Source organism: Myotis myotis, unplaced genomic scaffold (genome assembly GCF_014108235.1).
Source record: "Myotis myotis isolate mMyoMyo1 unplaced genomic scaffold, mMyoMyo1.p scaffold_m19_p_11, whole genome shotgun sequence".
In the NCBI taxonomy this organism is placed as follows: Eukaryota; Metazoa; Chordata; class Mammalia; order Chiroptera; family Vespertilionidae; genus Myotis; species Myotis myotis.
This window is the reverse complement of record NW_023416315.1, coordinates 62518654-62545098: the sequence shown is the minus strand read 5'-3', so window position 1 is coordinate 62545098 and position 26445 is coordinate 62518654. Positions and strand designations below refer to the sequence as shown.

The window sequence follows — 26445 nt, the reverse complement described above, 5'->3', positions numbered from 1 at the left end:
ATTATCATCTCTTTACATTCTTTTCCCTTTTTTTTTCTACTTCCAATACTACTACCACCACTAAGCAGGCTCTCTCGGCATTATTTCAGTAAGGTGAGTGGGACAGAGCTTATGAGCCCTGTCTTTAGAAGTCAGTGTCATGATAAATCTTACAGGGGCAAATAAATGGCATCAAAACCCAAGATCTAAAGGTGTGCTGTCCAGTATGGTAGCTACTTATTATGTGTGGTTGTTTACATTTAAAAGCAGGTTAATTAAAATTCAGTTACATTAGCCACATTTCAAGTGCTCAGTAACCATGGCCTGAGGTACGGAATTTTTAAAAAAATTTTAACTTATTCACGTTTAAACTTAAATAGGCACATGTAGCTGGCTAGTGGGCACTGAAAAGGATACAGAACATCTCCATCATTGCAGAAGGTTCTATTGGACAGGCTGACCTAAAGGCTGCAGCACAAACACTGCTGCCTCCTGGCAAGCTGTGCCCCTTCTGCACAGGAGAGGACAGCACACACGCTTCCTGAGCCTTGCTTCCCTGTCACCTCAGGTCATGGACAGCATGGCTTTGCTTTAAAAACAAAACAAGAAAAAACCTACCACGTGACTGCAATAATCCGAAGCCAGTAAATAGCTGAGCAGCAGGGCTGCAAGAAGCACTGCCCTGTTTGTGCACTACAGAGTCGCCAGCAGAAGAACCTGTGGCAGGAGGCAGTGGCGATGCCTACACCCACTTCCCTGGCCACTTGCACATTTCAGCTTAGATGCCTCACAAGTACAGGTTTCTCTTCCTGGTTACAGGCATATTCAAGCACGCACTCTAATGGATTTATAGTGACCCCCCCACCCCCACCCCAAATATCAAACATCCAGAGCCTGGTGGGTCACAAGGCTGAAGGAAGCCATTGGTATTGGGTGAATTCCAGACTTCACGATGAAGCATGCTGCTTATAAGGAATGGTGACATGGAGATGGGCGATGGGGCTCTCAATTCTAGAATATCCAAAGGGGGTTTACAGTTCTGTGCCCCCTAGGTGTTACTCACCCAGCCCTTTCGTAGCACTGAAGCTTGTCCTCCTTCCCTACTGCCTTCATAATGATCTCCTGAAGTCCAAAATGCCTACCAGAGTAGCTCTTGGAGGGAAGCGGCAGTTTTTCTGACTCCCCAGTCTCCCCGTCGAGGGAGATATGTTGATGTCACTAATTTTGGGGACAGCAGATACATCCTACTCTCGTTACTGCCTGGGTCATCATGAGCATGCAGTAACTGTTATGCCACTGTTAGTATTTCAACACCACTGATGGGAAGGGAATCAGTCTTCAGAGGATTTGCTTTTAGCACTTTTGGAACACCTTCTTAGGCTCTGGTCCACTGGGCCTCCATTGGAGGGAGCAGGTAGTGACTCTCACACTGAGAACCCCTCTTCAGAAAGCCTGGTAGAAGCATTGTCCCTCAGGCATGCTGGGGAGACAGAGCAGATTCAATTCTCCGAATTACCCGGCCTTTCCTGGCACTCATCAGACATCGCCCCAGCTGGAGGGGTTTCCAGTTGTCAGGGTTCTTGGGTGCCTTTGTCTCCTGCAAAGATGCTGCCCTGTGGATACCCTCAGAAAGAGCAGGCCTCTGGAAAGTGTTATGGGTTTAGGGTCATCTCTCTCCTTGCCCAGTCTGCAAGTCCAGAGGGGAAGTGTCCCCTCCCTCTACCATTAAGAACGGGGTGGCCTCGGGCATTCGTGATATGTGCACCAGGAATTGCTCACCTAGGCTCTGCTATTTGAAGACTTAAAGACTAGAAAAGAAGAGGGCCTTTTACAATGAAATGTTTGGCCATGGCCCTCAGATGAAGCTTCTAGATGCTATCCATGTTAAAAGCTGACTGCTTCCAGAGTTGGCTCCTTGAAGCCCAGTGGGAATTAGCAGGTTATCAAGCCATAGTGGCTTACCTTGATCTGCTCCTTGGTCTGACTGTGCCAGGTATTCTCAGCTTGAGGAAACTGATGCGCCAGGGACATTCTGGGCAGAGATTCCCAAGAACATGCCTGCCATCTGGCAGATGGACACCACTGACCATGGTCTCCTCCATCCCCAGTGTCCTGAAGGTCAAGTTACATGTTTCGTTATCTCATTCTCCTTCCCTTTAGGTCCCCAGATCTTTCTGAGTCTTTGTATTCGAAAGACAGATTCTGGTCTTAGATGATTCCAGCTCCTTGTAACCAAGACAGAATCTTGGTGCCTCATTGCAGGTAATATTCTGTAAAGGGATTTGTGTGTGTGTGTAGCATACCAAATTCAGAGCCATAATCGAACAAGTTTCATTGCAGTCATTTCTATTCAATACATGGATTGAAAAGTGGGTTTTAATTGAGCATGTAAAACTGGGATCAGTCACTGTTCGCATAAGAACAAGAATTTCTTGACATGAAAAATTCTTCAGAATGAAGTGTTTTAGGTTCTTGGGTAAAGGGGACTTTCCTCTTTTTATTTATGTTTCCACTAGGATTTTGAAGGAATGTCAGTGTACTGTTATTAACTCTGATAGCTTGCACATCGCAGCCAGTATGGTTGGGGCCCTCTGGCTCTCAGGTTACCTGTGTAAATACAGGGATTCACTTCCCAGATCTGCCATTTGCTTAATAAAGAGCAAGTGTGCAGAACCCAGCAGCAGCAGCCTGGCAGAGCAGTAATCTGAACAGGATAAACATGCTTCCTTTTTGTGTGATGCTCTCTCCCCATCCTCCTGCCAAGAGCAGGATATCAAATGAAGGGGAGGTTGTGGTTGGAGTCAGTAAAGTGAATGTCTAAGTGGCACCTGCTTCATTCAACAGATCTGCTTTCCCAGGGCCTCCCACTGCACATCTGCTCCTGACAAAGCCTCTTTTCTCCTCCTGTTGGTCAGACCGAGAGCAAAGGCCCAGCAAGAGACATATAGATTTGGCTTTGTCAGCATAATTGCCTGTGACTTTATAATTACACCAAATCTTCATTATTAGCAAGGCTCCAATTTAGAGATTTACAGAGCCTAAATAGGGTTTTTGAAGTTAAATTGATAAAAACATCTTTTCGGTGGTAAAGCTAGCAATTGGACCTGAGAATCATTGAAGGGGTCTATATATGGAAACTGAGACACTGCTCTGAGCGAGACTACAAAGACCTTGCTATCAGATTGGCTCATAGAGAGGCGTCCAGCAATTCTCCTGACTGCCAGCCCAGCCTCTCCTTACTGCTTGAAGCTTTATAGTGCACAGCCATACTGTATTGTTCTCAAATGCTGATAAAGTTTCTCACCGTGGGGGTGGGGGTGGGGTGTTAAAATAAGTGGGGGTGGGGATGGGGTAGAGCAGCAAAGGAAAAAAGCCTGTGATATAAATAAGGGAAATGCCAGGAAAATATATTTTAGGTGAATGTAGAGCATCCAATTTCAGATTGAGTTTCCATCTAAACAAAGGCAGCTCTTGACCATGCTCTGCAGTTTATGTATGACTGAAGCACATGTATGGTGTGGACTTGGCTCACCGGAAAATAGTGGTACATCTGTACAGTGAAATACTGGAAAGCTTTTAGAGCTGTGCACTGGCTCTTTAAATGTAAATTAATTAAAATCAAAGGTTCAGTTCCTCAGTCACACTAGCCACATTGCAGGTGCTCTGTAGCCACCATATTGGTCAGCACACGGGGAACATACATATCTGTCTTCACAGTGAGTTCTAATGGGCAGCATGGCTTCCGAGATTAAATGTCTTGACCGCTTAAGTAGTAAGCCTTGGTGTTTCTATGTCAGCCTTGTTGGAGGAGGAAAAGGAAATTTGCTTGAATGTTTTTGGAGCAGCTCCTTTCAGCCATGTTACTTAGACTATGAACTTTATCTTTTTATATTTAAAATATTTTCCTTCAAGAATCTCATGTCCTTTCCCACCCATTTCATAATCTTAGGAATGTCTGCTTTCTGCTGCCCTGCTCCCTGGCCTTGCCTTGCTTAAGCTTTCACAGCCCTACTGTTGGACTAGAAAGTTCTGTTTTTTCTTCTTCCTTTTTTTTTTAATCTTTATTTTTGAAAGTATTACATATGTCCCCTTGTTTCCCCATTGACTCTCCCAGCCCACCCCCGCCCACACCCCAGGCCTGCACCCCCTATGGTCTGTGTCTATGGGTTATGCATATATGCATACAAGGTCATTGGTTGATCTCTTCCCACCTGCCGACCATCCCCTGCCTTCCTTCTGAGGTTTGACTGGCTTATTTTGCTTAGCATAATGCTCTCCAGGTCCATCCATGCTGTTGCAAATGGCAAGAGTTCTTTCTTTTTTACACCTGCGTAGTATTTCATTGTATAGATGTATCACTGTTTTTAATCCACTTATATGCTGATGGGCACTTACACTGTTTCTAAATCTTGGCTATTGTAAATTGCGCTACTATGAACATAGGGGTGCATATATTCATTCTGATTGGTGTTTCTGATTTCTTGGGATATATTCCTAGAAATGGGATCTCTGGGTAAAATGGGAGTTCCATTTTTAATTTTTTGAGGAAACTCCATACTGTTCTCCACAGTGGCTGCACCAGTCTGCATTTCCACCAGCAGTGCACGAGGGTTCCTTTTCTCTACATCCTCACCATCACATCTCATTTGTTGATGATAGCTATTCTGACAAGTGTGAGGTGGTACCTCATTGTCGTGGGGTGTTTTGTTTTGTTTAATATATTTTTATTGATTTCAGAGCGGAAGGGAGAGGGGAGAATTCTTTTCTCATTCAACAGTGCTTCTAACAAAAGGGCATGTGAACACTCAGGGCCAGGAGTGTGTGTGTGAATTGTTCATTTTGTGTACAGCGTGGAGTGTGGACAACACTCCTGGGGTGCAACACTGAGCTGGTGGCACAACGTCCACTCTCAGCAACTCTGGGGATCATGGGCAGGACCTTTAATCTTGCTTCTCCATTTGTTTGCCCCTGGTAGCTGCTACATGGCTGCTCTGATGCCTGAGAAAGAACCTAGATGAAACAATACTCCCTCAAGTTTAGGGAGTGTCTTTCATCTCAAGAACTTCAATCATGTAAATAAAATGTTACTTCTTCTCATAGCAGCCCCAAGAGACAGAAGTGGCCTGTTGGTTTTATAAATAGAATTATATTCAACTCTTATATGCCACATACAGATGGTCTGTCATGCAGGTTACTCGTGACACATTTTAAGTCCTTAGACAATTTCTCTGAGCGAGTCAGAGGAAGCCTGGACCATCTCCACCTCCACAGCGGCTGAGCGCTTCAGGAATACAAATTAGTATTCATATTAGCTGAAGGAAGACAAAATTAGGAAAGTAGGTCTGCTGCAAGAAAATACGTCACAAATTCCAGTGTAGAGAGAAATGAACCACCCTCCCTTCAGCTCAGGAAGAGCTGACTGTAAGATCTACTTTAAAAGCGCGCCCACAGCGCTCTGTGTGCTGGCGCATTTGCCGGAGGATTTGTGAAACTTCCCGGGTGGATGTCACTCTTGCCGTTGCTTTTTCCAAGTTCTGTGTTGTTGTCAGGCGTCTGTAGAGCAGGTTGTGCCCATCGCGAGTGGGTGTTGACTGAGGCTTCCTTCTTTTTAGAGACAGAAGGAAGCAGCTGGAGGTGGGGTAACTGAGAGGCTGCCCCTCCGGGTGCTACACCCTGCGGGTCACCAATGGTCTCAGTAACCATTAATGATTTCGTATAGATCCATTATATCGGTAAGAGTGATAAAGTGGTGATTCTCTGGTGTTACTCCTTATGCCTTTTTTAGCTAGAATTCTCCCGAGGGTGGAGCAACTCTGCCTTCATGGATCCCAACCTAGGGTGACCCGAGGCCAAGAAGGGTTATCTAGCAGGCCAGTCAGCCCAGAAGGGCCACCGTGTGCAGAGGGCAGCCCAGTAAGTTAGAGGAGGGATTAATGACACGGACCCAGAGGCATGGGTTCAGGGCTCTGTTATGTCAGGCTGCCCAGTTGATTCTACATCCTGATTGTGAGACCCTTCTTTCCTCTTCATACCTAGTCCTTTCTGTTCTCACCTGAATTCCTGTGGCATCCCTCTGACTGACTGATTACCACAAGTCTTGTCACCTTTATTTAAATCCATGCACCGCTTTGCAGGCGCGGCGACATAGTTCTTTGGACTAGTTTCAGTGATGTCAGATGTGTAAGCTCTGGGGACCTAATACGCAGCGTGGACACTGGTTAAAAACTGTGCCCTGTACTTGACACTTGCTAAAAGGGCCGCTCTTCATTGTTCTCACCGCACACAAAGAAGGAGAACTAGAAATGCTAACTCTGTGAGGTGAGGAGTATGTTAATTAGCTTGGCTGTACTGATCATTTCACAGTATATACATGCATCAGAACAAGTTTCACCCAATTCCTATTTGTCAGTTATGCTTTAATAAAGCTGGGAAAGCTCTGGGAAATAAATAAATAAAAACTTGTCCCCATTAACAATGTGCTTATACTAAATACAGCCCAGATAGGAAAGCAAGATAAATACCTAAACAGAATGCAGTTTTTTGAGATCCATTTCTTTCTCTGTGAAGACCAAACCCTGGAACTGTCCGTTTATTTCCACCTTCCAGTCAGCTGTCTGCAGGGTCTCACTGCCTAAGCAAGCTGAATTCTGCCCTAAGTGCTCATAGAAAGTTTGGTGCACTTTTTCTAAACGGTACTCTACAGGTTGTGCTGTGTGAAGGGGTAGAAAATCAGAACATCTCTGGAAGTTTCTTTGCCTCAGTCTAACCCTGTTTAGAAGAGGCAAGGGCTAGATGGTGGGCACTGGAGGTGGGGTGGGGGGTGTTTCTTGTACTAGTCTCTCCTTTTGTGCCTATTTGAAATTCTCTACAGTAAAAAAAATTTGAAAATAATAACAGAAAATGAATCTCTGCTCCTAACTCTGGGTAATTCCCAGTATTCATTTCTATACCTGACTGTTGTAAACTCAGATGGCTTGGTGACTTTCTCCTGAGGTTTCTGTGATTTTGGCTCCACTTTCTGTTTAAAAATATCCAAACCTCACATATTGCCCATACCCTGTCCACTGGTACATAGACTTTGGAGCCCTTGAGTGTTGTCCTCACCCTTCTTCCCAATGGTTTCTCCTGGGAATTTACTAAGCACCTCCTGCCCTTCTCTGTACAGTCGGATCAGAGGTCCCTCCGAGCACATGCATGTTCCACCAGCCTTCGGTGAACGTTCCTCTCCCCTGCCACTCACTTCAGGTTCTAGCCCTCATGGTCGGGTCCTCAGCAGGCCTTGGGGTCAGCTGGGTCAGCCCCACATGAGGAGCTCAGTCCGCAGGATAAGGAACCACAGTGGTTCTGAACACCAAAGCCCCCAACCTCGATTCCATTAGTGTTCCTAGGCATGTGATAATTTCAAGAGGAAATAATTTCTATCTCCAAAATATGTTTTGTAATAAAAGTAAATTCGTTTTTAACATTTGGCTCATGGGGTGGGGGCAAGAGGAGTTTGCTGGTGGCCTGCAAAATCAGGCAAAGGATACAGTGACACTGTCCTACCCAGACAAAGTCACTGCTACAAAAGTTATGCCAGAAAGTAGTTTTTCCCAGTGAGGCTTCCTATTGTCTAGCAAATGCAGAGAAAACCGTGGATGCGGAGAAGTGCTTGTTGACCAAGGCACCTGTGAGGCTGCTGTTGGCTTCATGAGGATATGCAGTGCTTGCCAGGTGTAATACATATTTTAATCCATAAATCCCTTAAATGCACCCAGAAGCCATAGACTTAGGAAACACGGAAAAGGAAGATTAAATGTCCCAGAAGCAGCTAATATAACAGAAACAGAACCACTGGGAGAGCAATGCTTTCTCTGTTTCCCCTGGTCTTACCATCCTGAAGGTTACCTGGATCTCCTTTTCATTCGATACGGACATTCTTTTCATGACCTTTTTCTTGCCCTGTGTCTGTCCTCTCTCCATCTGGTTCTTGTTTGTTACTCTCAGCCTCTTCACCTGCCGCCTGCCTCCTGGACTACTTCTTTACCTGATGTTCTCCCATTCCTGTACCAGCACGTACCATGCCTGTGTTTTCCTGTAACAGTGGTTGCCCTTAGATGTCAGTCACTGATGTGAAATTTTTTCAAGCCTGCAAATAAACTTTTTTATTTTTATTTTATTTTTTTAATATTTTTTACTGATCTTAGAGAGGAAGGGAGAGGAGGGAGAGAGAGAGAAATATCAATGATGAGAGAGAATCATTGATTGGCTGCTTCCTGCACGCTCCCTACTGGGGATCAAGCCCACAACCCAGGCATGTGCCCTTGGCCGGAATCAAACCTGGGACCCTTCAGTCCGCAGGCCGACACTCTATCCATTGAGCCAAACCAGCTAGGGCACAAATAAACTTTTTAAAAGGACTTCCCTCTTGCCTGCCACCCCTAGAGACACCTGTTGATGCCCTTGATGGCTCTTTAAAAATTCCAGAAGTTACTTAGGTAACACATGGTTTCATTTCTTATTTATTTCCATTCTTTCCAGTCACACAGTCTTCTGGCTCCCTATTTAAGCCAATGTGTACCTGAGACATATACTTAGCTTTCATGTCCATAGACCACAGAAGGCATTCCATTAGAAATTTTAAAGCCTTTGGATTTTAAGAATTACTTCTCTTCTACCAACTGGTGTGTTTCGTTGATAATTTATTTGTTTAGCTCTCTAATTTTTCTCTCACAACCATCAATATTTTTCTTCTAACTAAAGATATTTCCATGACCAACTTGGAAGGCCTTTGGGCTGGAAGATTCAGTTACAGCAAACAACAATTCCCAAAGGCTTCCCGGATTGTGAGGGCAAATGAAAGGCCCATTCTTCCTCGGGCCGTCTGTCCTGCTCTATCTTGTCGGGGGCGGAGGAGGGGGCAGTCTGTGGTTCCGGGTGACCCTGACCAAGCCTGCAGCTCTGTGCTCTGCTGGGCTTGAGCCTGTTATGAGTTTCTGAAGGGCTTTAGAAATTTATCAGAGTGACGGCATCGTCATACTGGCCCTGATCATATATTTCATATCCTTAACATTGATTAGTGATTTAGTCCGGATTACTTATTCACCAGGGCACTGGATCAGCAGCTACCTCATGTGTCCCGGTGCCGTGTCAGTGCCAGTTCTGGCCATCACTGCATTTCAGAGAGGATACTGCCCGCCAGTCCATCTGCCCTGATTTCATGCCTTTTATCTCTAATCTTTACATCTTGGAAGGCCTCGGGGAGTGATGTGCTTCCTGGCAGGAGCACGTTGCTGCTGAAAGGAGATCTGTGGGTCTCTGCTTTTCTTCCTGCTTCCTGAGAACTTCAGTCTAACGTCTGTGCCCCCAGCCAGACTTCCTCAAACCCCTTACTCCAAGTCATCTTTGAAAAGCAACTGACATTTACTAGGTACCTACTGGGTGCCAGGCTCTGTCCCGGACTTTAGGTCGGCACATCCAGTTCCCAGCAAGCCTGTGAAATAAGTATTTACTGTTTTACATATGAGGAAAGTGAGGCTCAGAGCCTGCCCGTGGCCGGGCCAGGATGCACATGGAGGTCTTTCTGACGGGGAAGCCTTTAATGGCAATAAAAGAGCCTATTTTACCTCCCACAAAATGCACCTGGACAACCGAACCGCATTTGGCTGCAGGACCTGAAGAATACTGTGGAGAAATCCCACTTCATTCAGGAGCATCTATTATGTTCAAGTTGCTCAGTATTCAAAGATAGTATCTCGCCAACAACCTTAAGTAAGCAGATTTATACAGAAAATAAACAATAACTACTTGGAAACAGGTGAGCACAGAGCTGATGCCAAATGAATGGTGAAGGCATTGACATCACAGGAAAGAGGGAGCCCAGTGGGCTGTTATGTCTGAGGTAAACCCAGGAAAGAAGTGGGACTTGTTAGAGCAGGACTTCCATTGGCGCGGGATGACTCTGGGCTGAGGGACCTGTCTGCGCAAACACGTGGTAGTGAGGGTACACTGAGGCGACAGGTATGGTTGTAATGAAGGGATATGCAGGGTATTTGTGGGAAAGGCGGTGTAATCCCTCAACTGTTAGCTGTTTGGACTTTATTTTTCCCTTACTGGAGAGCCACCAAAAGTATGTGTGTGTGTAAGTGTGTGTGTGCCATTATACAGCAGGTAAGCGATGAAGCGCATTACCTCGGGAGGGGGCAGGAATAGTCACTTCATGAGTGTGCAAGGCTGTGACTCTAAAAGTTACTCCTCGGTGCCCGTGGTGCACTGCACACTCCCCGGCGGTGCCACCAGCAGAGACAGACCACACAAAACCCGTGGCCTCCTGTTGGCAGATTACAGAGCAACGCCACTTACCGTGAGTAAATGGTCTGAATTTTCAGAACATGACCCCATATCCATGACCTCGTGTGGGAATTTTAGGCCATCTCTCTGGCCGCTGTGCGGAGAGTAGACTGCAGTGGAGCAAGAGCTGAAGCAGGATGTCAAGGAAGATGAGCGTAGCCCAGGCAGGAGGCGGTAGGAGTGGGCCTAGGGTGGCAGCAAAGTGGTTGGATTCTTGTCTGTATTTGAAGGAAGTGGACAGGATTTGCTGATGACTTGCCTTCAAGGTTTTTGGCCAGAGCACCTGGAAAGATGTCATTGCCACTTGCTGAGGTAGGAGAAGAGTGAGGGGAGTATGTTTGACCACTTGGGCTCAGCAGTGATACCCAATTGGTAGAAAACTAGAGCAGGCCTCATCGTCTTTTACAGGGAAATGCGATCCCCGAGCCAGCGGTTCCTCCAGGGATTTTGTTCTGACTGCTGTTTGACAAGGAAATCCTTGTGCTGGGTGGGACTTGAAGTTCCTGGGTCACCTTTGGCCTCTCGTTCCATTTGGCCAGTTGTATAAACCTTACCTAGAAGCCTGAGAGGAGAGGCAGCATTGAGCCCCTGCTGGCCCCAGTGCGCCACGCTTGGGCATTCCGTCACATGGAGAGACTCCCAAGAGAAATAACCACTCGGTCTCTCTCGGTCTATGTGTTTTTGCTTTAAACCTTTTATCTGTTTACTTTTGCATTTAAAGAAAAAGAAAGGGGACTGGATTTACTAAACTGAGTGAACTAAGGTTTCTTATAGCTTTGAAGATTCGGGTACTAGAGATTGGGAGACTTGAAGTACAAGCCTTTGTGTAGGTCCATGGGTCTGCCAGAGGAGCTCGCCTGTCATCTGTGAGAGGGCAGAACGCCTGCCTGCCTGCTTCTGCAGGGTCTCAGCAGAAATCAGATGATGTGCAGTGGGTGTCGGAAAGCTTTGAAAAGTGCTCTACAAATGTCAAGAGTCTTATTACTCAGATTGTACAGAGTCTCTCTGAAAAACAAAAGGAAGGACTTCAAGCCCTTAAAGTAGAATGTGAAGGGTTTCCTGTTGCTTGGTTAATTGAAATGACCCAGAATGCAAGCTCAGATTAACACACGCGTTCTAGATTAGGGCTAATCAGGGCCAGACTGAGCAGATGCCAGGACAATCCCAGCCGGATGACTGTACCTCAGCATCTAATCATCTCTTCCAAGGGCAGCCGGCGATTTAGTACCTGCTGGGTTTCCAAGCTTCCAGTCCCCTCCCCCTCCCTCACCATGGACATAAAGGCTGCTAGGTCAGAGACACTGAGACGATTTAATCTAATCCATGTCACAATGGCTTTGGGGAGGGGAGTGTGAGGGAGGAGAGAGACTGATTCTAAAATCCCCACAATGAGGTGGTAATGCATTTATTTAAGGTAGCGATGGACTGAAACTGCCTGTAGAAGATAATGGAATTGGGATTTCAAGACATTTGAGGTTATGAAATTACCTTATATATGGCATTTCTCTCTCTCTGAAAAGCTTTTCAGATATGTAGTTGCCTTTACCAGTTATTCCCTCTCGAGATAGCTCTGTATGCAAGTCATTTCATCACCCAGGTGTAGAGGCCAAATTTATTTCTTCCCTGATTGTGGGGTAAAGTACAGGAGATGAAATCTTTAAAAGTGGTTCTGTTTGGATGGGTGCTGAATAATATGCTGTTTCTGGGCCGGAAGCTCCCATTCTAAAACAGCCTAGTCACCCCAAGACTCATCCAGTTTGATCGCTCAGTCTCAAGGACAGACACCTGTGACCCCTCAGAAGGCAGGTTTCATCGTGAGTGTTGGAAACATTTACTGTTCTCCTGCCGATCGCTAGAGACTCACAGATGGAGACTCCATCCCTCCCGCAGGAATTGAGAGGCTCCTTGGAGACAAGACATGCAAACAGCAATAATGAGTAGGACCATTGCCTCCGTGGAGTCCGGTACAGAGCGCTGTGGGAGCCCAGGAGCAGAGGCGCCCGGACGGAGAACTGGCTGTTGAAGGAAGAATAGGAGCCCATTCGCAGAACAAGCAGAGGGTAGCTAGTTGAGGCAGCAGTCACGGCGCTCCTGTGTGGAGGTGTGTGTGGAGATCCATAATCAAGCAGTTCGCCTGGCTGGGTGTAAAGGCTGGTGGATCACCAGGCGGACTGGACCACTGGGGCTGACATGAAGGGTTCAAATGCCTGCATCGGGATTTGGACTTTATATCCCATGGGCCACTGAAGAATTGTGAAAGAGGACAACAAGATCATGTTGTGTTCAAAAGATCATCTGGGTATAGCAGTACCTGTAATCCTGCGTTAGAACCTTTCTCCGTTTTATTCTAGGGCAAATCTTCCATGATACTCAACCTGTGTTAACATGTTGGACATGGACCCACATCAGAGGAAACCCAAATATGTCATAAACCAGGGGGGAGGGGGAAAAAAACAGGGTGCAAGAGATTTGACTGACAATTCTGTACGTTCTCCACCCCAGCCCAGACCCTGGTTGCTCATTGTTAGGAGGAACCCCCAGCTCACAGTAGTCACTGTGTTTGTAAAGTGTGTGACTTAGTCCCCAAGTTTGAAGCTTTTTTAACTGAATCGAGCCTGGCAGCAAGAGCAGTGAAATGAAAGTGATCTTTCCTTCTGGTGTGGTTGCTATTTGCCAGTGTGGGTTCTTCAGAGGATTGCACACTGGCCTCACTACTGCATGTTTTGGGTTATTTCATTAACTTTGCCTGTTTTGACCAGAAGAGAAGATGAAAGCAGTGGCCGTGATACACTGGGGGGGATGTGTGGTCATGCCATTTCCCCCTCTGTTCTCTCAAATTTGCTGCGTAGCCCTCACCTTGGGTCCCTCATCCTGCCCCAGAGCTCGTTACAATTTGTGGGCTCTCTGTTTCCTGGGTCCTGTGGCCACTCCTTAGTTTTCTGTGCATCCTTGAGAGCGTCCCAAGGTGTGCAGGTGGCCAGTTTTGAGGATGTCTTCATTCTGCCCCGTCCTTCATTAACATAGTTACCATTTTTCATGAACTGGCGATAGACTTCTGGACTAAGAACCTTTTCCTCTCCGACATCCGAAGGCATTCTTGGCCCGCTTCTGAGAAGTCCCACAATATTATTTATGTTCCCAGATCTTTGTAGATGACTCCTTTTTCTTTCTGCCATCTTTGGGAATCTTTGCATCTGTTGTGTTGAGCATCTAGTGGGCGTGGTCAGGCTGGAACTCGTGTTTCAGTTACAGGTATTTACTTACATACTGTCTGATAACTTCTTACCTTCTGTTTTTTTCTAGTCTCTCTGGAACTCTGTTATCAGAGATTGACCCTCTTAAGTCTCATATTTTCTCTCCTACTTTCCATCTTTTAATCTTTTCTACTCTCTGGAAGATTTCCTTGACTTTATCTACATATAATTTTTTGGAATGTATATCATCTGTTTGATTTTTTTACTTAAAAATTTTCCCATATTCCTTTTTAATAAAAGCATCTCATTTTTATGATACAAACATCTTCTCTCTTTGAAGATACTAGATTTGGGGGCATTGTTTTCTGCTGCTCCCCACATTGTCCCTGCTCTCTCTCTGTTCCTTAAGAGTGAGACGCTGAGAGGCTGATTGTCAGGGTGTGCAGGGCAGAGCTAGGGGCCAGGAGTCCTTGGGGTAAGTATTACAGTGGCAGCCAGGTTTGTCATTGTCTCCTCTCCTCCCCCGTCCACCTACCCACCGGTCCACCTGCCAAACATCACAACAAGTCTTTTCTTGGGCCTCTCCAGGTCATGTCCTCAATGCAGGTGAACTCCGATGTCCTGTCAACAGCAGGGCTGGTGTGGTGTGGCCTACTGGTCCAGTTGCTTGAATGCAAACTTTCCGCTATTCCCTGTTTTTGCCTCTTCCCCTATTTCTGCAGGAGCTGGGTCCCTGTCCTGAGCCCTCCGTGGACACTGGAGTTGCAGTTCTCACTTCTCTGATGAGGCAGAATCACTTGATATTTGCTTTGAGTCTTCCAACCATATGTTGACCTCCCTCATTTCTATCCTTTGCCCCCTTCACTATAATTTTAGTTTTAGGAGGAAAAGGAGTTTGATGCATGCATTTATTCTGCTTTGTTTAATGGAAATCCTTTTTTTAATGTCATATAAAATGACCAGCTTTCCCTTCTTAGGAAGAACTGCCCTCTTCTGAGATCACATGCTTCTTCCTTTCTGCTATGAAGTAATGGAATATGAGGAGGTAGTTAGGGGTCTTTCTTTTTTTTAAGTTGACCCCAAAATGTATTTTAAAATTTTACTGGTCTGTGAAATCTAAAAATCAGAAAACTTATGACCTAGGCTTTTTTTTCTTCTCTGCTTTTTTTTTTAAATAAGCTGACTCTAAGTGGAGTGACAGTGGCCAGAGCCAGGATAGGATTGAGGGAAATGTTTTGTCAAGCTGAGAGAAATTTGAACATAGGCAGAAAGAGGGCTGACGAAGTTAGTGTAGCAGAATATCAGACAACGAATAGAGGCCTTTCCTAGAGGGCGACTAAGGCAGCAGAGGGGTGGGCTTGTGGGAAGGGGTTTAGTCACTTACTCAGGCAGGTGACTGTCCTTAAAGCTCCCGGGCAGGGACAGGGATGGGCTACGCTTCCTAAAGTTGGAGGCAGGGGCGTCATCTCTTGGCTAGTTGGGGAGGCCATGCTCTGAGACATGTTTCCACAATTTCTCCTAACTTTTCTTTCCTGATTATCTGTTTTAAAGAATTAAAATGGGGCAAAGAGGGGGTGTAATTGTGTGTGGAAGTGGGTATGCGATTCCCTGAGGAATGGAGCTGGTTGCCCCGTCCAGCCAGCATCTGAAGCTGAGCCCGATCACCAACAGTCTCCCCTTCTCTCCCCAGGCCTGGTCCAGATCCCGGTGAGCATGTACCAGACTGTGGTAACCAGCCTCGCCCAAGGCAACGGGCCGGTGCAGGTGGCCATGGCCCCTGTGACCACCAGGATAGCAGACAGCACAGTCACCATGGACGGCCAGGCTGTGGAAGTGGTGACGTTGGAACAGTGACATGCGGCCAGATCATGGCATCGTTTTCTAGTCTACTTCAGAATTTTTACACATTGCAGAGGTGCAATCAAATGGAATTAAGTCTCTCGACTTTGGAAGAAAAGTATTGTTAACCCTTTTTTAAAAAAGGAAGAAAGGCAGCGGATTTTGGAATTGCATTTTTTAAAGCACCACTCGATTTTCTGGGATTGGTGGAGGAAGACACTGCGCTGTCAGTTTCACTGTCCCTAAAAAGCCAAATTGTGGCAGGACTTCTTTCTGCAAAAACTTGTGTGTATACTTATGTGTGTGTATGTGCGAATGTGAATATATGTATATGTGTACATATGGATATACACATTTACATATATGTAAAGTATATATGTGTACATATATATATACATATATATATATATATATATATATATGAAACCCGCATGGAATTATCTGTATGAAATTAAGGTGCGCTGTGGAAGAAAATAATTCACCCAGTTTAGTGGGTGTAGGGTACGTGGCCGGACACAGTCACTGATTTTTGTTCATACCAGGGTCATGCGTTGAGCTACTGACAAACTCAGGTGGAGGTGACCATGGCCTTCACCAAAGCTGCCTCCCAGTGGCCACCCAGAACTCTCCCTGCTGGACTCACCTGAGGAAGGAAGTTCCAGAACTGGGAGGTTCCAGAAATTGTGCTTGCAAGGTCCAGGGGCCCCATGGCCAGGCAGCTGAGACGCTCCTCGGGCTGGCCCAGGTGCTGACCTTGCCACAGGCAGGTCAATGTCCTTCAAGCTCCCAGGCAGGGACAAGGTTTCCTCCACCTCCCATCACCTCTTCGCAGGAAACCTCTTGATCTCATGACTGTTAAAATACTGCTCTGGGTTAAGGTCAGTCCTGAAGTGGTCATGTATATGAACTGAAGGTAACAGAAGTATTAAGGGTTTGAGGAGTGTGTGCGCATTGTGTGTGTGGGTGTGTGGAGGGGGAGAGAACGGGAGGGCGAGTGGGAGGGTTGGAAGGGGAAGGAAGGAGGGAGAGAAAAACACAGGGCTCACCAGTGGAAGCAGTTTTCTACTTCCTCTCACTCGGTAGCTCTGCAGAGAGGAGGTGGGAGCTGACGGGCACCTGCCGGGAAGGCCGGCCGTCACGCCGGGCTGGGGCATAAGAAGGGAAAAGAAAGGACGGGTGTTTCCTGAGCTCCGGGATCAGGCCCTCAGAAGGGACCTCGCGTCCTGGTGGGCCCAGGCCCCACACAGCTGCCTCCTCACGGTGCCCCTGGGTCTCTCACTCTTCAAGTCGGGTTTCTCAGCTGCAAGCCCTGCGTCGCCAGGGGCTACATTCACCTGACTTTTCGACAGGCCAAATCTCCGCTCCTCGAGTACAGGGACAACTCTTCCCCCTCCTCCCGGGCCCCCCCTGTGTGATAGTGTATTTAATGTGTTTTTTTAACGCAACATTAAAAAATTATTCCTGTCTTGCTCAGCCTTTGAGAAAAGTTTCAGATTCTTGTATTTGCTTGTTTTATATAAAATTATCCAATGTTCTTTGTATGTTTTTTTCTGTACGTAATGGGGGGAGGGAAGGGAAATTTACATATAAACAGTCTAGTTCTATAATTTGTTATTTTTATAATTATTATTTTTTACCGCCATTGTGAAGCTGTCCAGGGACTTTAAAGTTCATGATCCTTTGTGGTGAAATAACCTCCTACTAGTTTGAGAAATTGCCAAGAAGAAGAAGAAAAGCAAAACCCAAGTAGCAGAGCATGGATTCTGTGTTGTTTTCCATTCTGTCTATTACTGCCTCATTCAATAAATAGTCAAAAATTGGCAACAGGAAGTGGGACTGTTCATCTCTATAGGAGCACTTAGTCTCTAGGAGCCTTGGGGTGGCTTGTTCTGTTTTGTAAAAGGTGCGTGTGGAGCTCTGTAAGGAGCGTGCCAGGATCTCCTGCCCGTTTACGTCACCAGAGCAGCTCCATTAACTCAGTTCTATGAAATGCTGACCTGGGCAGGAGCATCTAGTTTGAAGAATCCTAAAGGCAGTTTGAGAAACTCAATGCTGGAGTCCTTTTTCTAGGGGTTTATTGCATTCCACATTAAACGTCAGGATGGGTGCAGCCCTGGCTGGGTAGTTCAGTTGGTTAGAGCATCATCCCCATACACCAAGGTTGCAGGTTCGATGCCCGGTCAGGGCACGTACAAGAATCAACTAATGAATGCATAAGTAAGTAGAACAAATCTCTCTTTCAAAAGTTAATAAAACATTTTTTAAAATATATTTTATTGGTTTTCTTACAGAGAGGAAGGGAGAGGGATAGAGAGTTAGAAACATCGCCAAAGCCGGTTTGGCTCAGCAGATAGAGCGTCGGCCTGCGGACTGAAAGGTCCCAGGTTCGATTCCGGTCAAGGGCATGTACCTGGGTTGCAGGCACTTCCCCAGTGGGGGATGTGCAGGAGGCAGCTGATTGATGTTTCTCTCTCATTGATGTTTCTAACTCTCTATCTCTCTCCCTTCCTCTCTGTAAAAAATCAATAAAATATATTTTAAAAAAAGAAAAGAAACATCAATCAGCTGCCTCCTGTACACCCCCTACTGGGTATGTGCCCGCAACCAAGGTACATGCCCTTGACCGGAATCGAACCTGGGACCCTTGAGTCCACAGGCCGACGCTCTATCCACTGAGCCAAACCGAGGCCAATAAAACATTTTTTAAGTCAGGATGGGTGACAGTGTCTGTGCACGTGGGCTCTCCCCACGGGAGTGGTCAGTGTTGCAGTGGGTATCCTGGGTTCTCTCACAGTCACTGCTTTAATGTCCCTCCTGCCTCATCCCCAGCTTCAGGCCCTCCTACCTCCCTTCCCCCCAGAATGGTTTTGCACTTCCAAGCTTGTGCCACTCTATGCCTCAGCCTGGAATGATGCCTCCTGGCCACCTCCACCACCCCTTTATTTTTGGTGTTGGATATTTGGGTCAGTGTCCAGGTCATGATTATTGGAATATTTGAATGGGGAAGTCACCAGGTGTTTTCCTGGATGACAGTGGCTTGATAAAGCCAGTGCCACCTCTTCCCCTTGCACAAGTGGCACATCGTCACTTTTCAACCAGGAGGACGGACCAGAGAACGAGGATTGATTGTAGCCAAACCAACCAAACATCACTGCCATTGGCCACCGATGAACAGCTGGGTTGCCTGCAGTACCTCCTCATGGGAACGCCTTCTCAAAGGGGCCTTACGATACACCATACATCCTGTTGGCCTGGCAAGACCCAGACGCCTTTTCACCAAGCATGTGTGGAGCCTGGTGAGCCTGGTGGAGACCGTGGCTTCCGTTACTGCCCGTTACCAAAGGAGCTGCCAACTCTGCTGCCCACAGGGACCAGGTAGGTGAAATCAGTGCATGAAGTGGAAGTGGTTCAGGTGTGAGAGGAAAGGGCATGATGGAGACAGGCAGGTGGGGAGCATGTGTCCAAAGAGGACAGCCTACTGAGTGCGGGAAGAATGTGGACCCAGGAGCCCCATCTTCAAAATTTTCCAGAGAAGCCAATGAGTCCAGACTTAGGAGTGAATCTCCTAATTGCAACAATAAAAAATCCTTTAGCTATTCCGCAAGCAAAATAAAGCCCAGCTGTAGACCAGGTCTGGCCCGTGGGTAAGTTTGGTTTATCCTGAATGCTGTCATGTGCCAAGTGGATAAAGCATGGCCATTGCCCTTGAGAAACAAGATGCGAAGGGGAGACATTGCTGTGAACAGATCCCTGCAGCCCCGTGTGGTGAGACCCCATCTGAACCAAGTGCTGTAGAGGATGAGTTATCTCATATTAGGGGTCTTCGTTAAGTGTAGCATCTGGGCCAAGGACAAGGATCTGGTTTTCATAGAAACCAAGAGACTGGGCTACGGACTTTTAGCTCTAAGTCCCACATCTGAGAAACCCATTGGCGATGCTGGTGGCTGCTAGAGTGACCCGAATTCAGTGGGTGAGCCGAGGACAGTCGGAAAGAGGGGGAGCTCGCCTGTAGCTCAGGCTGCCGGGGTGCCCACCCCTCACTCAGACCCCAGTGAGGCTCGTGTCCAGCATTTCTAATGTGGAAGCGGGCCTGCACCTCAGCACTCACCTTCCTCCCTGTCCGTGGCCATTCCCCTCCCCGCTTCTCCAATGGCCCTGAAGCCTCAGCTGAGGGTATGGCGGAGTTGTACCAAGACCGTGGTGGGTCCCTTTGGTGTCGGCACCAACATTCAACAGGGAAGACACTGACAATGATTTGGAGCAGAGGCTGCGTGGGGTGGGGAAGAAGGGCTCACATTTCTCCTCTCCCCTCAATCTCAAAGGGCTGTGGGCCGCCCAGGTCATCAGCTCGAGCCAGGCTGTGGCCTCAGCACAGGTGATGCTCAGATGCCAGTCAAGGGCCCCGCCCTGCTTTCCCGCTGGCCCCTGCCACTTGTTCCAGGTTGGCAGCTCCCGGGGAAGATCTGCTCGGGGTGGTGGAGGCGGTCCCGGGGGAGATGTGACTGAAGGACTTGACTCTGAAATAGCTGGAGAAAGGCCTTTCCACCCGCCATTCCACTCCTGGGCTCCTGGGCTCCTGGGCCCTGAGTGCATCCTCAACCCACTTTGAACTTGAGTTTCTCCCTCTTGAGAACCGCTGGGCCATTAGCAAACATTTGTCAAAACTGCCTTGGAGTGTGTTTCTGCTGAGTTGAGTGGGTAGAGGGTAGGGGAAGGGGCAGGGATAGTATCAGCAGAGGGCAAACCTGCATCCCCTGAGCCTGGGGCTTGCCCAGAGCAGCCTGGCAGGCACAGGCCTGCAGCCCCAGCCCTGTCCAGAGGCTTCACTGGCTTATTTACTACTTAGTGGAAAAGGCTAGAATCTACCCTCCCCCCAAATGTAATGCACGTGTGAATAAAATTGTTGGTGCAAATTAATCCACCTGAGTGTCAACTCAAATTTGTTTTGAATTTACCTACCCTTTAGGAAACGAATAGTTATGAATAATTACCAATTACTAAATGGCTGCTCTGCAAAATACTTTACACCTTTATTTCTAATCTTCTCCACAGCCCTGTTAGATTCCATTTTATTGGTGTGGGAACTGGCAGTCTCCCCAGGTGAATGTGGAACTCATGAAAGGAGGTCTGGGGTCGAACTCTGCTATGTCTGTCTCTAGAAGCTCTGCTCTCTGTGCCAACCACGCAAGGGGCAGGCAACAGAAAACAAGCTGTGCGTCTAGAGTCTCATTTTTAAAACTAGAGGCCCAGTGCATGAAATTCGTGCATGGGGAGTGTCCCTCAGCCCAGCCTGCACTCTAATCTGGGACCCCTTGGGGGATGTCCGACTGCCAGTGGAGGCCCGATCCCTATGGGACTACTGGCTCCTACCCACTCACCTACCTGCCAGCCTGATCGCCCCCTAACCACTCCCCTGCCAGCCTGATCACCCCCAAATGCTCTCCCCTGCAGGCCTGGTCACCCCGACTGCCCTCCCCTGCCAGCCATCTTGTGATGACGTCGCACATGACGCCCCCTAGGCTTTTATTATATAGGATAACCTCCAGGTGAGCGCTGAGCAGCATGTGCAGCCTCTCCCAGTGGTAAGTGTGGTGCCATCCATGGTCCTTGCGAAGGACTTGCCATACCCAGAGCAGCTTCCCAGTGCCTGGGCCTTTTTGTCAGATGCACACACACAGGAACTTGCATGCAGCAGGCTCTCAATACATGTCATCAGATGAGTGACCCCAGTTTCCCTGAAAATTTGGAGAATGCAAAACATCCACTCCACACATTCTTATTACTAAAAAATTCCTGCAAAAGTTCAATGTTAATATTGTTAAATAATTAGATGTGAAAATGTTAATTTTATTCCCAAGAAAAATCTGTGAGATTTTACCAAGGGTGAAGGCTAGTGAAGACGCTGGTGCCTGAACACATTCTTGGGCATGAGCAGCTACATTATGTTTTTTCCTTTAAAAGTTCCAAGGCCCACTCTAGGTGGCTTGGCTCAGTGGAAAGAGCGTCGGCCTGCGACTGAAGGTTCGATTCTGGTCAAGGGCATATGCCCAGGTTGCGGGCTCAAGCCCCAGTGCAGGAGGCAGCCAATCGATTCTCTCTTATCATTGATGTTCCTATCTCTCCCTTCCTCTCTGAAATCTTAATTTAAAAAAATTTTTTTAAATGAGTAGGTATACTAAAAAAAAAAAAAAAAAAAAAATCCCAAGGCCCAAACACGAGCGAGAGAGAGAGAGAGAGAGAGAGAGATCAGTTAATGTTAAAGCCCAAGAAGTTCCCTGTGAGGAGGCCAAGCCAAACCTTGGCTAAGTAGTTAGACTCTTAGTTGGTTCTATGCCCCAGTCTGTGCTCCCTGTGCCTTTGTGCAGAAGAGAACTTTAAAGCTGCGAGGGACAGCAGCCACCACACCTGGTTTAGCCACAAAAGGTTAGAGCCTAGAGGCCTGGAGAAGCCCAGTGCCACACGCTGGGGCCATTGCACCCAGACTGCTGACTCTTGGTGGGGCTCATCTCTCCCCCTCCGCCCCCCCCCCCCCCCACACACACTGCATTCTGCTCTCTGAGCTCCTCCTGCCCTGGCTTTACCATCCAGATTCTCAAAACCTAAAAGTTTTCATCTATACCTTATGTAGAAATTCACCTATAATTCTGGAATTTACCAATTATTTTGCAGAAATGAGCCATAAAGGCATAGTTTGGCAGCCCATCTGCCCCTTCCCACCATCCCCAATAGCCTCAAGTCTTTTAGAAACAGCTTTATTGAGATAATTTACTTACTATTAAGCCCATCAATGGTCTTCAGTGTTTACAAAGTTGTGCAACTATCACCATAATCTTAATTTTAGAACATTTTCCTAACCACCACCCCCCCTCCCCAACCAGCCAAGAGGAAAGGTGTTATTTTTAAAACTTTCCCCCCGCCCTAGCCAGTTCAGCTCAGTGGAAAAAAGGAAAGAGTGTTGGCCTGGGGACTGAAGGGTCTCGGGTTCGATTGCGGTCAAGGGCACGCACGTAGGTTGCAGGCTTGACCCCCAGCCCTGGCTGGGGCGTATGCAAAGGCAACCAATCCATGTGTCACATCAATGTTTTTCTCTCTGTCTCTCTCTCTCTCCCTTCCACTCTCTTTAAAAACCAATGGAAAAATATCTTCAGGTGAGAATTTTTAAAAAAATGTTCCCCCCAAAATAATTTGAAGCATAGAAGATGTATACAATGAAGTAAGAGAATAGGAATGAGAAATCAAGACCAAATAAAAGGAGGCCACACATTTGCCAACGACGGGGTCAGGCACTGTTGACAGGATGAAGGTTCCCAGTTAGCTCTGCTCTTGGTAACGAGGGTCCTGTTAGGAGAAGAAAAGAACAAGCCATCAATTACTCAAAAGAAACAAAGCACCAAATACTTGTTTGTTTTTTAATTTAAAGGGACTCCAACTTATTTTACATTCAGCATCTTCCACTGCATGTTTACAGCGGGGCACTAGCTGGCGACTTCTTCCGGCTTTTAACGCCTTGGGCATTACTTGAAAGCACTGCAATTGTGAAGGTTTTCTGGAAGGGACCACAGGACTGTAGCATGTAAGTGCTTTTTCACAGACCATTGCCCATCTCAGGAAAGGGTGAGCATGAGACAAGTATGGTGAGCCACCTGAAATGGCTGTAGCAGAGGTCCTGTGGGCTTTTCCCATTCCCTGGAATTGCCTAGCAGGAAATACAACTGAGGACAAAGCCCCCCGCCTCCCCGCCCCCCCCCCCCCCCCCCAGAGCAGCCGTGGGCAAACTACGGCCAGCAGGCCTGATCCAGCCCGTTTGAAATGAATAAAACTATTGAAAAAAAAGCCCGTACCCTTTTATGTAATGATGTTTACTTTGAATTTGTATTAGTTCACACAAACACTCCATCCATGCTTTTGTTCCGGCCCTCCGGTCCAGTTTAAGAACCCATTGTGGCCCTCGAGTCAAAAAGTTTGCCCACCCCTGCTCTAGAGAATGGCCAACGGTAGGAGCCTCCCTCCTCAGCCAGGGCTTACTAAGAGGCAACACCAGCCCTGCCACCTGTCCCAGCCACCACCCTAACTGGTCCCTTCTCAGTCCATATAAGATCTTTAGGGAATTGACAGAGAAGCTGTTAAGGTCACTGATCTTGAGGAAAGTACTTAGCTATTATGATTGCTGCTTTCCTCTTCCCATCCTCCCTGCCCATCTACCTCCACCCCCCAATCCTGGAGGACCTGGACCACGTGGAGAGAGCAGAGGTGCTGTCTACAAGGCAGACCATACTGCACCCAAACACGGTGGGTCCTGTCTTCCCTGGGGGCGAGGAAGAGGGCGGAGTTGAACTCAAGTTTGAGATTGAAGCTACAAATTAGTCTGGAGTTGATGGACCACGTTTACAAAGTTATGGAATTCACTCAAAATGTCATTAAGAAATAAGAGAGTCAACAGGACATGGTCAAGGCAGTAACTGCAGTCACAAAAGCACTGCTGTTCGCCGTAGCCAGTGTTGCTAAGTGGTCAGAGCATTGGGCTGCACACCAAAGGGTCTCAGGTTCGACTCCCAGGTCAAGGGCGCGTTCCTCAGTTGTGGGTGCAGGAGGCAACCAGTTTATGTGTCTCTCTCACATCCATGTTTCTCTCTCCCTCCCTCCTTTCCACTCTCTCTGAAAAGCAATGGAAAAAATATCCTGTGATGAGGATGAACAAAAAAACAGCACTATGTTCACACTCACCAAGGCAAGTGCCTTTGGTTCCATAAAGGGAAGACACTTGACACATGGGTTCCTCGGTGGCAACAAAGGCTTCTATTTGCCCAGGAGGGGCTGCGCTAGTCTGCATCTTAGCTCCCCTATACCGTTCACAGGAAGCTGTCCTTGCTCTTCTCGCCCTGAAGGCTTCCAGCCCCACCCTGCCCCCATGAGGCCTTGCCAGGAGAGCTGCGACAGCAGGAGACTGGTGCCCAGAAGCCAGGGACCTCCGGGATGGGGCAGGGAAGGTGCCAGTGGGAAGCAGGGGAAGATTCTCCGGAAGTGTCTGTTGATGGAGTTGGGCAGAGGGTCCTGTCTGGGAAGAGGGGGCCTTCATTGCTGCCTCCATCCCCATCCCCAAGGCCTGCTGCCTCTTTTTCTGGCTGACCTCTCACCCTGAGAACCCTAATGGAGCCCGTGCAGGGGGAGGCCTCCACTCCTGGAAGGTCAGGGTCAGGCTTTTGCCATACTTGTGACCGAGCTTCAAGAACCTGGTTTGGCTCAGTGGATAGAGCATCGGCCTGCGGACTGAAAGGTCCCAGGTTCGATTCGGGTCAAGGGCATGTACCTTGGTTGCGGGCACATCCCCAGTAGGAGGTGTGCAGGAGGCAGCTGATCGATGTTTCTAACTCTCTATCCCTCTCCCTTCCTCTCTGTAAAAAATCAATAAAATATATTTAAGAACCCGTCTATGGGACTGATCACCAACGCCCCAGGGCCCCATCCCTACCACGATGGCGACTGGCTTCCCAGTATCTGCTGTTTGAGACGGTACATCCACTCTGAATACAAAAACCCTTCCATTAGCTGGTAGTGTGTGCATCACAACAGCACTTACATTTAACGCCTGTGTAAGTGTGGCTGCACGTGGCCCAGATGACAGCCGGGGGCTTAGGGAAATGTAAGTGACCCCACATGGGTGAGGAACCAGCCTAATCATCAGCTGGCATTTGACAGTGACAGGGCATCTGGTCCAGCCCCCCCCCCCCACCCCCCCCCCACCCCCCGGCTGCCACTCACCACAGCACCCAGCGCCGGCCAGTCACGGCCCCATCTACCAGCTCGGAGTTCTCCCCTGAGAACCTGCTCATCACGTCTGCCCACTGTTCACTGCCTTCGGAGTGAGAGGCTGTAAAGGTCTCCAGTCGTCCGAATACTTGCAAATAGCTTTCACATTCCCACCCAAACCTCTTCATCGCTCGTCTCCAAATCCAACTTCTCCTGGAGATCCGTGGGCTGTTTCTAGTTCTAAAGTAGACTAGGAAAATTAATTAATATAAAAAAATAATGAGGCGGGCTAGCTCTCCTGAATGACTCTCCCAGTGAAAATGAAAAAGGCTGGATTAAAAAAACCTTTTTTTAAATATTTTTATTGATTTCGGAGAGGAAGGGATAGAAACATCAATGAGAGAATCATTGATCGGCTGCCTCCTGTACTCCCCTACTGGGGATCGAGCCCGCAACCCGGGCATGGGGCCTGAAAGGGAATTGAACTGTGACCTCCTGGTTTATAGGTGACACTCAACCTCTGAGCCACACCAGCCGGGCTTTAAAATATTTTTTTAAATGTCACCAAGCTAGCAATATAGCAGTGATGGCGAACCTTTTGAGCTTGGCAAGTCAGCATTTTGTAAAACCCTAATTTAACTCTGGTGCCGTGTCACATATAGAAATTTTTTGATATTTGCAACCATAGTAAAACAAAGATTTATGTTCTTTGATATTTATTTTATGTATTTAAATGCCATTTAACAAAGAAAAATCAACCAAAAAATTCGTGTGTCACCTCTGACACACGTGTCATAGGTCCGCCGTCACTGCAATATAGTAATCTGTGGAAGGGCAGGCGGGGACCCGGACTGTCCAGCTCGCTGACCAAGGCTCACTCGCCTGCAGTGACCTGCTGCCGTCCCTCCCTCGATTCCAAGCCAGGTGAATACTCAGTCAGCCCAAGTCCCCAGCCCTTCCACCTTCAGTCCAGTCCGCTCTCCCCGATTCTTGCCCTTGTACAATTGATTTTTTTTCTCACCTAAACATAGGGTTTTATACTTTTTCTTCTCAGATGTCAACCTGCTGCTTCTAACCTATCATTCGGTTCTGCCGTTTCTCAGCCTTGGCTCTACTGACATCTGGGCCAGTCCTTTGCTGCGGCGGCTGTCCTGTGCACTGTAGGGCGTTGAGCAGCGTCCCTGGTCTCCACCCACTAGATGCCAGGAGCAAACCCACCTCCAGCTGTCAGTCAGGTGTCTCCAGATCTTTCCAAATATCCTTTGGCAGGGCAAACTCACCCCCAATGAGACCACTGTTCTGTGTAGTCCTGGCTGTGTCAACCGTAGGCCTTGCCTGTATCCTGGTGGCAAATGAC

The 26445-nt window shown here is 47.6% G+C and overlaps 1 protein-coding gene across 9 annotated transcripts in view; it reads left to right on the top strand.

Annotated features, from left to right (window-relative positions):
• The window catches only part of NRF1 (nuclear respiratory factor 1), a 132126-nt gene extending 114959 nt beyond the window's left edge, over nucleotides 1-17167 (top strand). For 8 of the 9 annotated variants that reach the window (XM_036328707.1, XM_036328710.1, XM_036328714.1 and 5 more), the window contains one exon: nucleotides 15193-17167. In XM_036328707.1, the coding sequence (XP_036184600.1) occupies nucleotides 15193-15356 (164 nt within the window). In that variant the 3' untranslated portion in view covers nucleotides 15357-17167. Of the gene's footprint in view, nucleotides 1-2139; nucleotides 2233-15192 lie in introns of those variants that run through there. The other variant, XM_036328709.1, reaches the window with a different exon arrangement.
• Nucleotides 17168-26445: the final 9278 nt, after the last annotated feature.